This window comes from Delphinus delphis, chromosome X (genome assembly GCF_949987515.2).
Source record: "Delphinus delphis chromosome X, mDelDel1.2, whole genome shotgun sequence".
NCBI lineage: Eukaryota > Metazoa > Chordata > Mammalia > Artiodactyla > Delphinidae > Delphinus > Delphinus delphis.
In genome coordinates, this window is record NC_082704.1 from 119,103,885 (window position 1) to 119,117,099 (window position 13,215).

The following is a 13,215-nucleotide window of genomic DNA, read 5'->3' on the forward strand; positions in this document are numbered from 1 at the left end:
TCTGATCTTTCTTTCTTTCCTTCTACTAACTTTGGATCTTATTTGTTCTTCTTTTTCTAGTTCCTTTAGGTGCTAAAAAAAAAAAAAACCTCCCAAATGCAGATTTTCAACTGTGAGGTGGGTCAGCACCCTTAACCCCTGTGTTTTTCAAGGGTCAACTGCAGTCGTGCTTTTGGTACACCTGTGGGTGGAGATGAGCTCTTCCTTACTCTGTCATCTTGGCTACGATCCCCTGGAGTCTGATCTTTTAAACCCTGGATGATTCCATTTACACAAAACAACCAGAATTGGCAAATCCATAGAAACAAAGCAGATTGGTGGTTGCCAGGGGCCGGGGAGAGATAAGGGAGAGTGAATGCTAATGGTTATGGGGTTTTACTTTGGGGTGAAAGAAACGTCTTGGTACCAGAGAGAAGTGGTGGTTGCACAACATTGTAAATGTATTCAAACTCACTGAAATGTTCACTTTGAAAGGGTTCATTTTATGAGAATTTCATATCAATAAATTATTCTAGGAAAAAATTTAAAAAGTGAGTCAGATCACATCACCCCTGGGTTCAAAACTATCCACCAGTTTTCCAATGCTCTCAGAGAAAAAGCAAGAGTCCTGAGTAGGCCCTATATGATGTGGCCCCTTGACTCCCTCTGTCCTCAGCTCTGATGCCTCCTTACCCCGACCCCACCCGCACTTGCAGCTCCCTGCACCTGAATGCCCATACCCAGCCCCACACAAGGCTCCCAGACTCCTTCCTTAAGGACTTTGCTCAAAAACTGCCTTCTCAGTGAGACTTCTATGACCTTTCATTTCTATTATAAAAAATACATAAAATTAACCATCATGGACTTCCCTGGTGGCGCAGTGGTTAAGAACCCACCCGCCAATGCAGGGGACACGGGTTTGAGCCCTGGTCTGGGAAGATTCCACATGCCGCGGAGCAACTAAGCCCGTGCGCCACAACTACTGAGCCTGCACGCCACAACTACTGAAGCCTGCGTGCCTAGAGCCCACAGTCCACAATAAGAGAAGCCACCACAATGAGAAGCCTGCACATCACAACAGAGAGCCCCTGCTCTCCGCAACTAAAGAAAGCCTGCATGCAGCAATTAAGACCCAATGCAGCCAACAATAAGTAAATAAGTAAAATTTACCATTGTAACCATTTTTCATTGTGCAGTTCAGTAGTATTAAATATACTTACATTGTTGTGGAAGAGATCTCTAGAATTTTTTCACCTTCCCAAACTGAACTCTGTCCCCATTCAACAACGCCCCATTTCCCCATCTCTAGCCCCTGGTAACCACCATTCTACTTTCTATCTTTATGAATTTAATTACTTTAGGAATCGCATATAAGTGGAATCGTATAGGATTCACTCTTTTGTGACTGGCTTATTTCACTTTGCACAATGTCTTCAAGCTTCATCCATGTTGTAGCCTGTGACGTGACTTCCTTCCTTTTCAAGGCTAATATTCCATAGTACATATATACCACTTTTTCCTTACCCATTCAGCTGTCAATGGACACATGGGCTGCTTCCACCTCTTGGCTACTGTGAATAATGCTGCTATGAACGTGGATGTGCGAGTATCTCTTGGAGACCTGCTTTCAGCTCTTTTGGATGTACACCCAGAAGTGGAATTGCTGGATCATATGGTAATTCTATTTTTAATTTTTTTAAATAGATTTATTTATTTTTGGCTACATTGGGTCTGTACTGCTGCGCACAGGCTTTCTCTAGTTGCAGCGAGCAGGGGCTACTCTTCGTTGCGATGTGCGGGCTTCTCACCGCTGTGGCTTGTTTTTGTTGCCGAGCATGGGTGCACGGGCCGTGTGGCTCACGGGCTTAGTTGCTCCGCGGCATGTGGGATCTTCCCGGACCAGGGCTTGAACCCGTGTCCCCTGCATTGATAGGTGGATTCTTAACCACTGCACCACCAGGGAAGTCCCTAGTTTTAATTTTTTGAGGAAACTCCATACTGTTTTCTATAGCGGCTGCACCATTTTACAGTCCTGATGTTTGTAGATACCAATTTACATTTCTAAATGTAACCCTTTCTAAAATGGTAAATCTTTCTAAAAATGCAAACCCTGCTTCCCTACCATCTCATTCTTCAGTAGCCCCTTTGACTATCTCAAATGCTGCTGTATTTTACTGGTTTACCCTGTCTGTTACCCACAGGGCAGGACTTTCCATTTGTTACTTTGCTGTTGCATCTGCAATGCCTGGCAGCTACCACATGCACATGGAAAGAGATAATGCAAATGTGGTGAAGAACTAACAACTGGGGAGTCTAGCTGAAGGGGATACGAGTATGTGTTGTACTATTCTAGCAACTTCTCTGGAGATCTGAAGTGCTTCAAAATTAAAAGTTGAGGGAGGAGGACACACCAAGCTAGCCTCCCACAGCTACTGCCCCTGACATGGGCCAACGCTTGTCAAACTCTTAGAAAGAGGAATAATGGCCATGACCGGCAGCCGCGCCCAGAACATCTCTCCGCCCGAGGCACTGCATGGGCTGCAGTGCGGGAGGCTGCAAGCAGGCAGCTCTCACTTCTCTCAGGACCTGTGTTTTGGACTGAGATCAGGGGCTGTGGTGGTAGACGTTCTGATGAGTTGAACAGTTGGGAAACGAAGTTGCAATCGAGCACTGATACAGTGTCTCCCAACCCCACTGCGTTCCTTAGACATTTGTCACCACAAACCTGAAAATTTCCCCAGTGGAGATACATTGATGGGCACAACTAGGATCGGGTGAACAGAAGGGGCAAAAGGATGCTTCACTGCTCTTAATGTCAGAAACGGAGAAAAACGACAAGCGGCCAAAACGTTAGGAACGCACAAAACACCCTGAGCCACACGCGGCCCTGAAGATGGCACCTGAAGGAGTAAAAATCCACCCCGTTTAGTTGTCCTTTCCTTTTAATTTAAAGTAGACAGGGGGCTTCCCTGGTGGCGCAGTGGTTGAGAGTCCGCCTGCCTATGCAGGGGACACGGGTTCGTGCCCCGGTCCGGGAAGATCCCACATGCCGCGGAGCGGCTGGGCCCGTGAGCCATGGCCGCTGAGCCTGCGCGTCCGGAGCCTGTGCTCCGCAACGAGAGAGGCCACAACAGTGACAGGCCCGCGTACCGCAAAGAAGATAAAATAAAAAAAAATAATTATTAAAGTAGACAGGCGTTTCCATGGTACCTGCTGTTTACAGATCTGAGGCCACTCACTTCAGTTCCCTCGCGTAGGGCACACAGGCCCTCCTTCCAGGGCAGCACCTGGTGCTGTGAGGCAAAACATCAGGGGCTCCGCGAAGTCCTTTGTCCTTTTGTTCTTACCTTCAGAGGTGGGGGCTGAAGTTTCTCCGGGCCGTAAGGGTCTGCCTGGCCAGCAAACGTGTGTCCGTGGATGGAGCTGACACCAACGCAGCAGGGCTCTGGGTGCGGGGGGCTGGTCTGGGCGCAGCTGCTACAGCCACTGTCCACCGAGTCGGCTTGCCAACTCCTGAAGGCGGGCATGGCAACAGCCCCCAAAACGTTCATCAGGGCACTGACTTTACTGCTGCACTCAGAGCACAGCAGCAGACACACCCAATATTTGCTTCCAGTGACTGAACACGGTTGCTTTTCTTATAAAATGAAAGGCAGTTCCGTTTCGCAGGGAAGACAGAGCTACAAGGCCTTTCATTAAGAGGGTCTGTCTGTGTGTATCGCCCAATTGCAGCCGCTGAAGATGCCAGCATCCCGGAACCCCCTCTCCCCGAGCCCGCCCAGCCTCCTGCCCATCCCTGAACACACACCCTTCCCCCTCTGCCGTGCACTTTCCCTTTCGGAAATAAATTCCTCTCGAAAATAAATCCAGAGAAAGCTATTAGGAAGAAGTAGCAAGCTTTGGAAACATGATGCTCTTTATGGAAAACCGTGGAAATAAAGCAACACGAAAGTGCTGCTGGAAAGGACCCGCCGGGAAGCGATTCCCTCGCGGTGCCTGCCCATCTGAGCTATTCCTCTACTGCAGACACGTCTGCCCCGAGTCCAGCGTTCACCCACGGGCTGCTCCGGGGAAGACGTAAAGGGGCATCGCATGATTCCATTTACAAGAAAGGCCCAGGACAGGCAAATCCCTGGAGATGGCACGCAGATGGGCAGTTGCCAGGGGCTGGGAGGACTGGGCGGACTGGTAATGGGTATGGGGTTTCCTTTCGGCACGATGAAAACGCCCTCAACTTGAGTGTGATGTTGGGGGCACAGCTCTGTGCCTGTACTAAAAACCACCGAATTGTCCACTTAATGGGTGAACTGTATGGTAGGGAGATTATATCCCAATAAAGCAGTTAATAAAGAAAAAAACAAAACTTAAAGGGCCCTATTGTATTCAATCTGGGCAGAGGGAGTCCCTCAACAGTCCCCCCCTTTAAGAGAAATTCGGGGAACAGAGGGAAAGGTGAAAAGCCTATGCGTAGAGCTGGGGTCAATGTACTGCCCTCATGCAGACTGGCATACGATCCCCTGTGAGAATCCCGACTTCTGGGCAAAGGTACCGAAGAGCCCGCCGCACACATTCTACGCAGCGTGGCGCCTGACGAACACCCCGGCGGCCTCTCCCCCGAGGGGCTGCTGGCCGCGCTCACCTCTCGGACACAGCCTCGGCCTGCTCCGCCCTGCGCTCCATCTCCACGACCTCCTCCTCCGTGTACTCCAGCTTCACCCGCTCCTCGGCCAGCTCTCTCTCCACCGCCTGCAGCTGGGCCGTGGTTCTCGCCAGCAGCACCGTCACCGCGTCCTACAGGACCAAAGGGACGTTGCTAAGAGGCAGCCGAGGCCAGCAGCGTGCGGGTGGCAAAGCGGAAAGCGGCGCGTGCACAGCCCGTGGGGAGCATCCCTGCCGCCGGGCTGGTGGCCGTCCCCGGCTGCTCTCCAGCGGGGAAGCAGCTCACCCCCGGCTGGCAGCAAGACAGTAACTTGGCCTTTCCACGTGGCTCTGAGGACTCAAATTTTAAAGCAACCAATGCATCACTCATGATCATGAACAAGTTGCATTAAAGAATATTACCATGAATGGCCACATACATCACTATAGTCCGTTTTTATTACTTCCCTTGAAACCCTGCTTCTTCGTCGCCACTGTGCTCTAAGACTAAGTCTACACGCGTTTCTTAGAAACAATGTCCCCAGGAAAAGCCCGTCTCAAAGCCAGGCCACCTACTGTCTTTCCAGACGTGGCGGCCACAGGGTCCCGGGAGTCGCTGTGTCCCAGCCGCTCGTCCTCCCGCCGCGGGGGCTCAGGGCCGGTGAACACCTGCACCGAGTACCAGCGCAGCTGCATCTCGCTCGAACCGTCATAATCAGCCAAGTTAATCTGAGCAATGCCCTGTGTGGTGTTTAAAAAAAAAAAAAAAAAAAGCAGAACAGGCCCTGAATGACTACACCTTAACAACCAATGGGCATCAAAGTCACCCTTTAATCTTAAGCAGAAAGGCCATACAATGTGTCACTGCTACTCAAAGGACTGCCGTAAAATGAAAGTCATCAAAAAGGATCGTAATGGGGGTGGCTCCTCGCTTGCTTGTTCAGCCCAATCAGAAAGTGCTAGAAGGGGAACAGGGGCAGAGAATGGACGACATGGAATGGTGGGTCAGGCTCAGGATCTGCCACTCAAAGAGCCGCTGATTCTAGCAGGAACTTTTGAAAAAACAGAGGACTGGTGTAAAATAATATAAATAAGTAAATAAATAACCCCCCCCCCCAAAAAAAAAAAGAGAGAGAGAGAGGATTGGTGGAACTCTCCAATCTCTAATTCTGCCGCTGAAGGGGTGGGACCAAGGGGGAAAATTCCAACCTTGGGAAGAAAGCACCCTGGCTTCCAAGCCCTGGCCCTGCACTGGCTGGCCGGGGTGAAGACGGACTGCTGACCTGCCCAGTTATAAGGCTGCCAGATAAAACAGAGGGCATCTGGGTGAACTGCAATTTCAAATAAACAGATTTTTTTAAAATAGAGGTACGTCCCAGATATTACGTGGGACATACTTACACTAAAAGGCATCCATAGTTTATTTGAAATTCAAATTTAAGTGACCATCCTATACTTCTATCTACCAAATTTCTCAACGCAAGACAGGGATAATGCAGAAGCCGTTGCACAGGAGTTTTGCAAGTATTAGCTGAGATAATATATTTAAATTACAGAACACTTGACAAGATAAGGGGTCTTATCATCCCTTTCTGTCCTCCCAGCTACAGAGATCACTTGACATCAGGACAGCGGAAGGAGGGGAGGGAGGGGGAGAGGGTGAGGAGGGCGCCGTACCAGCAGTTCTTCCTGCAGCTGCGGATTCACTGAGCACACGTATAACTGAAGGGACTTCAACGTCACCATGCTTGAATGCACAGGGATTCTGAAAACTTCATTAAATATCAGGGGGGCTTGCAATTCCAGAGCCTTAGAGCAGTAAGTGTTTGGCGTGCCGGAGTCAAGCGGGGGCAAATAGACGCGGATGTGTCTGCAACCAAGAGAGGAAGGAAAAAGCAGACAGAGGCAGCCTGACACATCTGCACGTGACACGCATGGACCACATACGTGTGCACATACGCCGCCCTATTCCACTGCCCATGTGCAGAATTTTAATGTCTTTTGGAAAAGATCCTTTTCTCAACTAAGAGTAAGCCCAAAGAACTTACGTGCCCCCGGAGATCAGGGGGAAAAACCCAATCACAAAGAGAAGACTTCCAAGTCAGCGGTTAGGACTTCAGGCGGACTCAAACGGAGGTCTGCTTTTACCATCTTTGTGGGAAAACATCTGCACTGATCTCTCCACGGCCCCCTGGCTCCCTCTCCAAGCCCTACCTGCCTTGCCTCTCAGAGTGCTGGCCCACCCAGGCACCCGCCGGGCTGGGCTCCCGGCCCTATCCACCCCCAGCATGGAAGCCAGCACCCAGGAGAAGCTCCAGCATCAGTGGAGTGAAGTACACGTCAGGGCGAGCAGAATCCCAGGGCGAACCCTCAGCCGCTGAAAACCAGGCTGCTTCCAAGGCCTTCGGGAGGCCAGTTTACCAAGACGACTCACGGAAAGGGAGGGCACCGTCGGGCGTGAACACCCATCACCGGTGGGTTCACCCGCCAGGGTAAGTGGGACCTCACACCCCCATCGGGCACCCATCTCCCCACTGGGGACAACACAGATTTCCTTCTCCCTGCTCGGACAAGGATGCCTGAGCCCAGCCTGAGGCCTCTTCAGGCACCTCATCAGATCGCAAGAGCCGAGTGTGGCTGTGTCGCCACCAGCCTTGTGACCAGAATGGACGTTTTAAGCCCCAACGCTGCCGATGATGGGCACCCGGCACTTTGTCAGCATGGCCACGGCACATAACCAGCCTGGCTCCAGTAACTCCACCTGCCTCAAATAATAAACCAGCCTCTTCTTAAAACTTACAATCCTTTAGATTTCAGACAGACACCCCCTAGCGTTTTATTGTAAATTCAGGTTCCAAGACAGTCTTTTCCCTCCCCAAACTGCCACGTGCAGCAGGTCAGCCAGTGGTGCCATGTGGAGGAGGGCCCGGGGGGAGGACACGGCCCCCACTGGCGCGGGAGCTTACATTTTGCAGTCTTCCTTCACCACCAGCCCGGCAAAGTTCTTCAGCTGGAGCACGTTCACGAGGAGACACTCGCTGGCACTGTCGTGCCTAGAAAATAAAATGCACGTTCACAGACTGCAAATGCCCCACGGTGCAGAAATCCTGCTTGAACGACTGCAGTGGTCCTCACCCCACCCCCAGGGGACCTGCGCAAAGTCTAGAGGCGTTTCTTACTGTCACACTGAGTGGAGGGGGGCTACTGCGTGTCGTGGGCGGAGGCCAGGGCTGCTGCTCAACACGCCAGAGGGCACAGCATGGCCCCCCACCGAGAGCGACCCAGGCCGAACGCCACGAGTGCCGAGAAACACTAGGATGACAAGAGCGAGCAAAAGAAAGCTGCTGGGATGTGACCATCCTGCCTCGTTCGTCTGAACACTGCTGGTAACTGCCTTTCTAGACACTGTAGCTAGAAACCAGAACGCTTCGTGTTGCACAGCACTTGGCTACCCCAGCTCCGGCGGGAACTTCCCCGAGGGCCGGACTGTGCCCATGGGGTGAGAGTCCCCGGCTGTGACTCGTTGTTGGAGGACGGCAATGGAGCCGCTCTTGCCCATCTCTCCTTCCCGCCACCTCTGTCCCTTCACCTGAGACCGCTGAGATGGGCCCGGGGGCACCCAGGCCAGGGAGCAGCAGCCGGATCACGCGGGTCCCTCCATCCCTCCTGGCCTGTGTGTGGAGGTGTGAGACGCCGGGCGGGCCCCAATCTACCCATCGTCTTTACGAGCAACAGGGAAGGAGTCTTCTGTACTCACAAAAATCCAACATGGATCTGGGGCCCCTCGTTACCGCAAGCGTCTCCACGCGCAGGGTCGTCAGCATCCTCACTCCTGAACACAGTCGGAAAGGCACCGCGTTATTCCGGGGGGGCCTGGTTACCTCGGACTCGGCAGAAGCTCTCTCACACTAGGGGTGCTTCTTACTGAGAAGGGCTTTATTAAGTTGCAACATAAATAAATGCTTTAAGTGACTGGCAGGGCACGGCAGGTCCCCAGGATCCATGACGTCACCTCCCAGGGTACCTGCTGACGAAGTGGCCTTTTTGAGAAAATACCTCTCAAAACCACATGTGATATTTACGACAAAGATCAAAAACATATACTCTTAAAAGCTTTGCAGGGGGGACTTCCCTGGCGGTCCAGTGGTTAAGACTCCGCGCTTCCACTGCAGCGGGCGCGGATGCGATCCCTGGTCAGGGAACTAAGATCCCGCAAGCTGAGCAGTGCAGCCCAAAAAAAAAAAAAAAAAAAAAAAAAAAAAGTTGGCGATAAGTGAAATGTATACAGATATCTGAGCTGAAAAAATGACATCAAAGGTCTCAAACAAAATAAAGCCCACAAGGGGTTTTGTCCTTGCAAAGTCGATTCCTCCAGCTAAGGAAAGGGGACGGGGGAAACATCCATTTCTAGTGAACGTCCTTTCTAGAAAAGCAGGTCTCCCTCGCACACTGGTTCTCCTTTTCCGGCTCTACTGAGCTCATGCCTTCCAACCCCCGGGGCCGGAGAGAAAGCAGTCATCCTAGATGCCCGAAGCCAGGCCAGTCCCCAGACGCCACCTGGGAGCAGAGGGGGTCCGTGGGGATGCTCAGGGCCCCTCCCGCATGGAGAAAAGCCAGGAGAGCTGCACCCCGGAGACACACAGAGTGTCAAGCCAGACAGGTCTCGGCAGGGGTGCCTTTGGGAAGTCAGCCCAGGCAGGGGAGAAGGTCAGCTTCTAACCTTTTGGTGGGAGGTTCAAACACGCCGCTGTCGCTGGCCAGCGAGTAATCGGACAGGCAGGCGGACACGCAGCGCGCTCTCCGCTCCAGCCTCTGGGCGCTGTCTTCTCGGGGGGTCGCTGCTGCAGGCGAGAGACACGGCCGGGCTCAGGAGGCGACAGTGCGGGAGCCCAGGGCAGAGCAGAGACAAAGGCACGAAGTGGCAGAGACAGGCCAGCACGTGTGCAGATGTGTGTTTACATGCACTCTGCTCGAGTCTTTTCTTATATTGGAAAATGGAAGAAACAGGCTTCTGGCTACTTCTTTAAAAGCTCTTTAAATGATCATCAATCTCCCTTCACCTCCTTAATGAGCGCACAGGTCAGAAGGTGGCGGGAAGGCCCTTGGCGTGGCCCTTTGAGAGAGTGTCACACGGGAAAGCCTGGAGAGAGATTTCGCCTGCACGTGGACGGCAGCGCGCTCTCCGAGAAGCAGGTGGGGGATGTTTCCTCCTTGACGCTGCTTGGTATTCTCCATACTTTATACAAGGAACACAGGCTACACTGCTTTATAATCAGAAAACAGAGTTTTTAAAAATCATCAAATAACCCCCAACAAAAGGGAGTGACTTTCGAGTCAGAGGACACAGATGCACCCAGACTGGGCCTTTGCCAACGTCTCCGTGACTCCTCTGCCGCTCTAACTGCAGCGTCCTCCTCAGCAGCCCTGGGGCCACACTGGCTTCCAGAACTGTCTCCTGGGATTAGGAAGGACCATGACTGGGCAGCTTATTTTTGTCTCATATCTATTGTAAGCAAGAGCCAAAGACAACTACTGACATTTTCCCTTTTATCATTTCATCAACTCTTTCTACTCCTTCCCTCACAGCAACAAGTTTCTTTTAACAAAAGCAACAGAAATAGGCATGCCGTCTCCCGCTGCTAAATGTGACGACGGACACAGGAACCTCAACGCTTCTGAGAGAGGCACACACGGTTAGAACACAGGCTTAAAGCATGAAGCCCCAAACTGAGCCTCACTCTGGCATCACAATGCCTCTTGTTAATAATGCAGGTCCCTCTTGTCTATGTTCTCCGGCCATCTAAGCTCTAGAAATTGAAAATCTAGACACCTGTGCACCCCTGAGTTGAGGGAAATAGCGAGTCCACCAATGACTGTCTCTCTGTTCAACCAATTTATTATTCACAGAACAATTAAACCCAAATATATTCATCGGGGTACAAAACAGACAGGGCTGTGGCCTTTGGTCTCACGATGTTAACTGCAGACAAAAGCCGACCTTTCAAAGGCCTGCAGCGCCCAGCGTGGGGGCCACCGGCCCCGCCTCGGCCAAGGGCAGAAGCTGGCTCCGTCCTCGGATGGCCGGAGACAACAACTCTCACATCGTAGATGACGACTCCCAAGTCCAGCTCTGCTCATCACCCCGGCCCCATGGAAGGACCCAGAGCCTCCAGCTCTAAACTGCAGATAGAACCCCTCAGTTTGCTCCATGGAACCCCAGCAAACACAATGGCTCACTACTTCCATTCCCAGCCCTGACACTCGGCCCTACATGCCTTTAAGGAAGTAACACCACACAATGATCCAGTTAACTTCCAGGCAACCCAATGGTGTGACTGCCAAAATTTCTCTCTCATTGCAATGAAAGTGGATGAAGAGAGAAAGGAAATGGGGGAATCAATCCTCAGTGATCCTGGGCTTAGCACATTCAAGGAGCAACTGGATGCAGGAGTTGACAGAAGGAGGTACGGTCAGCACTTGCCCTGGGTGAGAAAGAAAGCACACGGCACACCCCACAGTACACACCGCAACCATCTGCTCTTGGGCTTCAAGGCAACGAGACGGAGAGTGGGGAGCAACGCCAGTGAAGTAAGGAATAAACAAGCTTCCACACGTTCATTTTATAAACCTCAGACCTTTCCATCATTAAACACAGACAAATAGACACTGAGACTTAAGGACAGCAACGCTGCTTGACAAAAGGGAAGAAAGTATAAGGAAAATCACATCGTGGGCAAAGCTGCCAGCTGGCATATTAAAATAATGAAAGTGTTAAAGTCTGGGAAAAAAACCCAAGAAGGAAAAAATACGTCAAGCTCTTAGAAAAGTTCTTACACAACTTTCATAGCCAGGATGAATACCGTTCAAACGACAACAACAATAATAAGAGCAACTGTTGAGCTACATTAAAGCACAGCTATGAGCTATGCCCTTCCTGACCACACCCCAACCATCCTAAATACACTGATTCACTGCACAAAGATGTGGCACAGCCTGACCAGCAAGGCGAAGGAGAAGTCCAAGGTCACTTACAGTGAACGTTTCTGTCGAGCCGCATGAGAAAAGAGATAAAAAAAAAAAGCACAAAGTGAAAAAACTGTAGAATTTAAGACAACAATTTTAAACAGGGTATGAATGTAATAAAAAACATCAATAAACAAATGAACAAGGTTAAAATATTTACCGACTTATATTAGCAAATACCAGTGGGAAATGAAAATAGGAACGGATTTCAAAATCATGACACATTTGACTTTCAAAATGTGGGGAAGATAAAATTGTAGTAAACATGTAAAAACTGTTAAAGATGACAGTTTATTTCCCCACTCCCCTGCCCCACCTTCTGTCCCCTCAGGTTGATTTAAAACACAATGGGCAATTCTGAATTTTATGTTACTAAAAATTTTTCTCGTTAAAGCTTCCTTAAGTCAAACTTAGACTGTATTGTTCTTAGTCAGACTGGAGAGTGGAGGGAACTACGTGACCTCGGGCGTCATAAATGAGGGGTGGGGTTAATATAACGAGTATTGAGATCCTCGCCAACTTTATGAAGCTGCGATGACTCTAGGCTTCATAAGCATCACGGGAGGCAAGGAGTCACCCTGTGTCCATGCCTGAAGCTGCTCACCCAACCCAGCCCTGCGAGAGCACCTACCAAGACCCATTCACTAAGTCAAGTACCTCTAGTTTGTATTCTACCCAGAGTGTCGTATATGAACGCACCACGAGATGGAAGTATCTGACCACACCATAAGCAAAGACCTCCCAGTCTAAGCTTGAAGCACTATAACATCCACCACAAAGTAGAAAAGAAAAATAAAGGAATCAGGATCAGAAATTAAGTCAGCTCTTCCCCTTCCCACCCAGTCTTTCCCCTGGACCAAAAGCGGTGCTGGACCTTGTGTGGATTTCCTGCATAAGTAGATAGACACTCTTGTATCTCAGCCTTTAACGAAAAGTTGGTACGGGGGGCTGGACACTGAGAAGAGGAAGCTCAAGCAACAGATGCACGATTCAGTCCTTATTTTGTATTTTCTTTTTTGAATAAACATGGAGCACTGAACCTGTGATTGCAACAAAGAACAAAGCGAACAAAGTTCCCCCGTACATGTGAATTACAGAAATAACGTATCTGGGGATATGAAAGGTGTGTTTGCAAACGCAGAGGGGGAGACACCAAAATAACAGAGATGCCAAAAAGGCTCGGGGCTGCCGCAGAACATAATGGATCTCTGGTTAAACACGTAAAGCCTACAAGAGACTATTATCTTACATATATATAATAACCCGCGTGGGTATACATAAAAAAACCCGACAGGTAACAGAATGGTGGTGAATGGAAGAGCCCATAAAGATCACCTCATTCAAGGGCACAGAAGCCAAGACTCAGCTCCATCTAAGGTTGCGCTCAAGGTCGCACAGCTAGTGAGTCAACAGGGCAGGGAACAGAATCTGGGTATAAGCTGCTAGTTCGAAGCCATTTCTGCTACATCACCCTGGTTTTGTATTCAGGTTTTATTTCCACCTTTTGCTGCTGACTGCTTAACAGTACATGACCAGGGTTTCTCAGCCTCGGCACTCTTGACATCTTGGCTGGAT

General features: G+C 50.5%; 1 protein-coding gene across 3 annotated transcripts in view; it reads right to left on the bottom strand.

Moving 5' to 3' along the window:
- Positions 1–13,215, bottom strand: part of WWC3 (WWC family member 3) — a 122,866-nt gene that overhangs the window by 12,720 nt on the left and 96,931 nt on the right. For all 3 annotated transcript variants that reach the window (XM_060002223.1, XM_060002224.1, XM_060002225.1), the window contains 7 exons: positions 9,338–9,458; positions 8,375–8,449; positions 7,584–7,670; positions 6,295–6,487; positions 5,194–5,358; positions 4,619–4,770; positions 3,327–3,492 (listed from right to left, as the gene is read on the bottom strand). In XM_060002223.1, the coding sequence (XP_059858206.1) occupies positions 3,327–3,492; positions 4,619–4,770; positions 5,194–5,358; positions 6,295–6,487; positions 7,584–7,670; positions 8,375–8,449; positions 9,338–9,458 (959 nt within the window). The remainder of the gene's footprint in view (positions 1–3,326; positions 3,493–4,618; positions 4,771–5,193; positions 5,359–6,294; positions 6,488–7,583; positions 7,671–8,374; positions 8,450–9,337; positions 9,459–13,215) is intronic.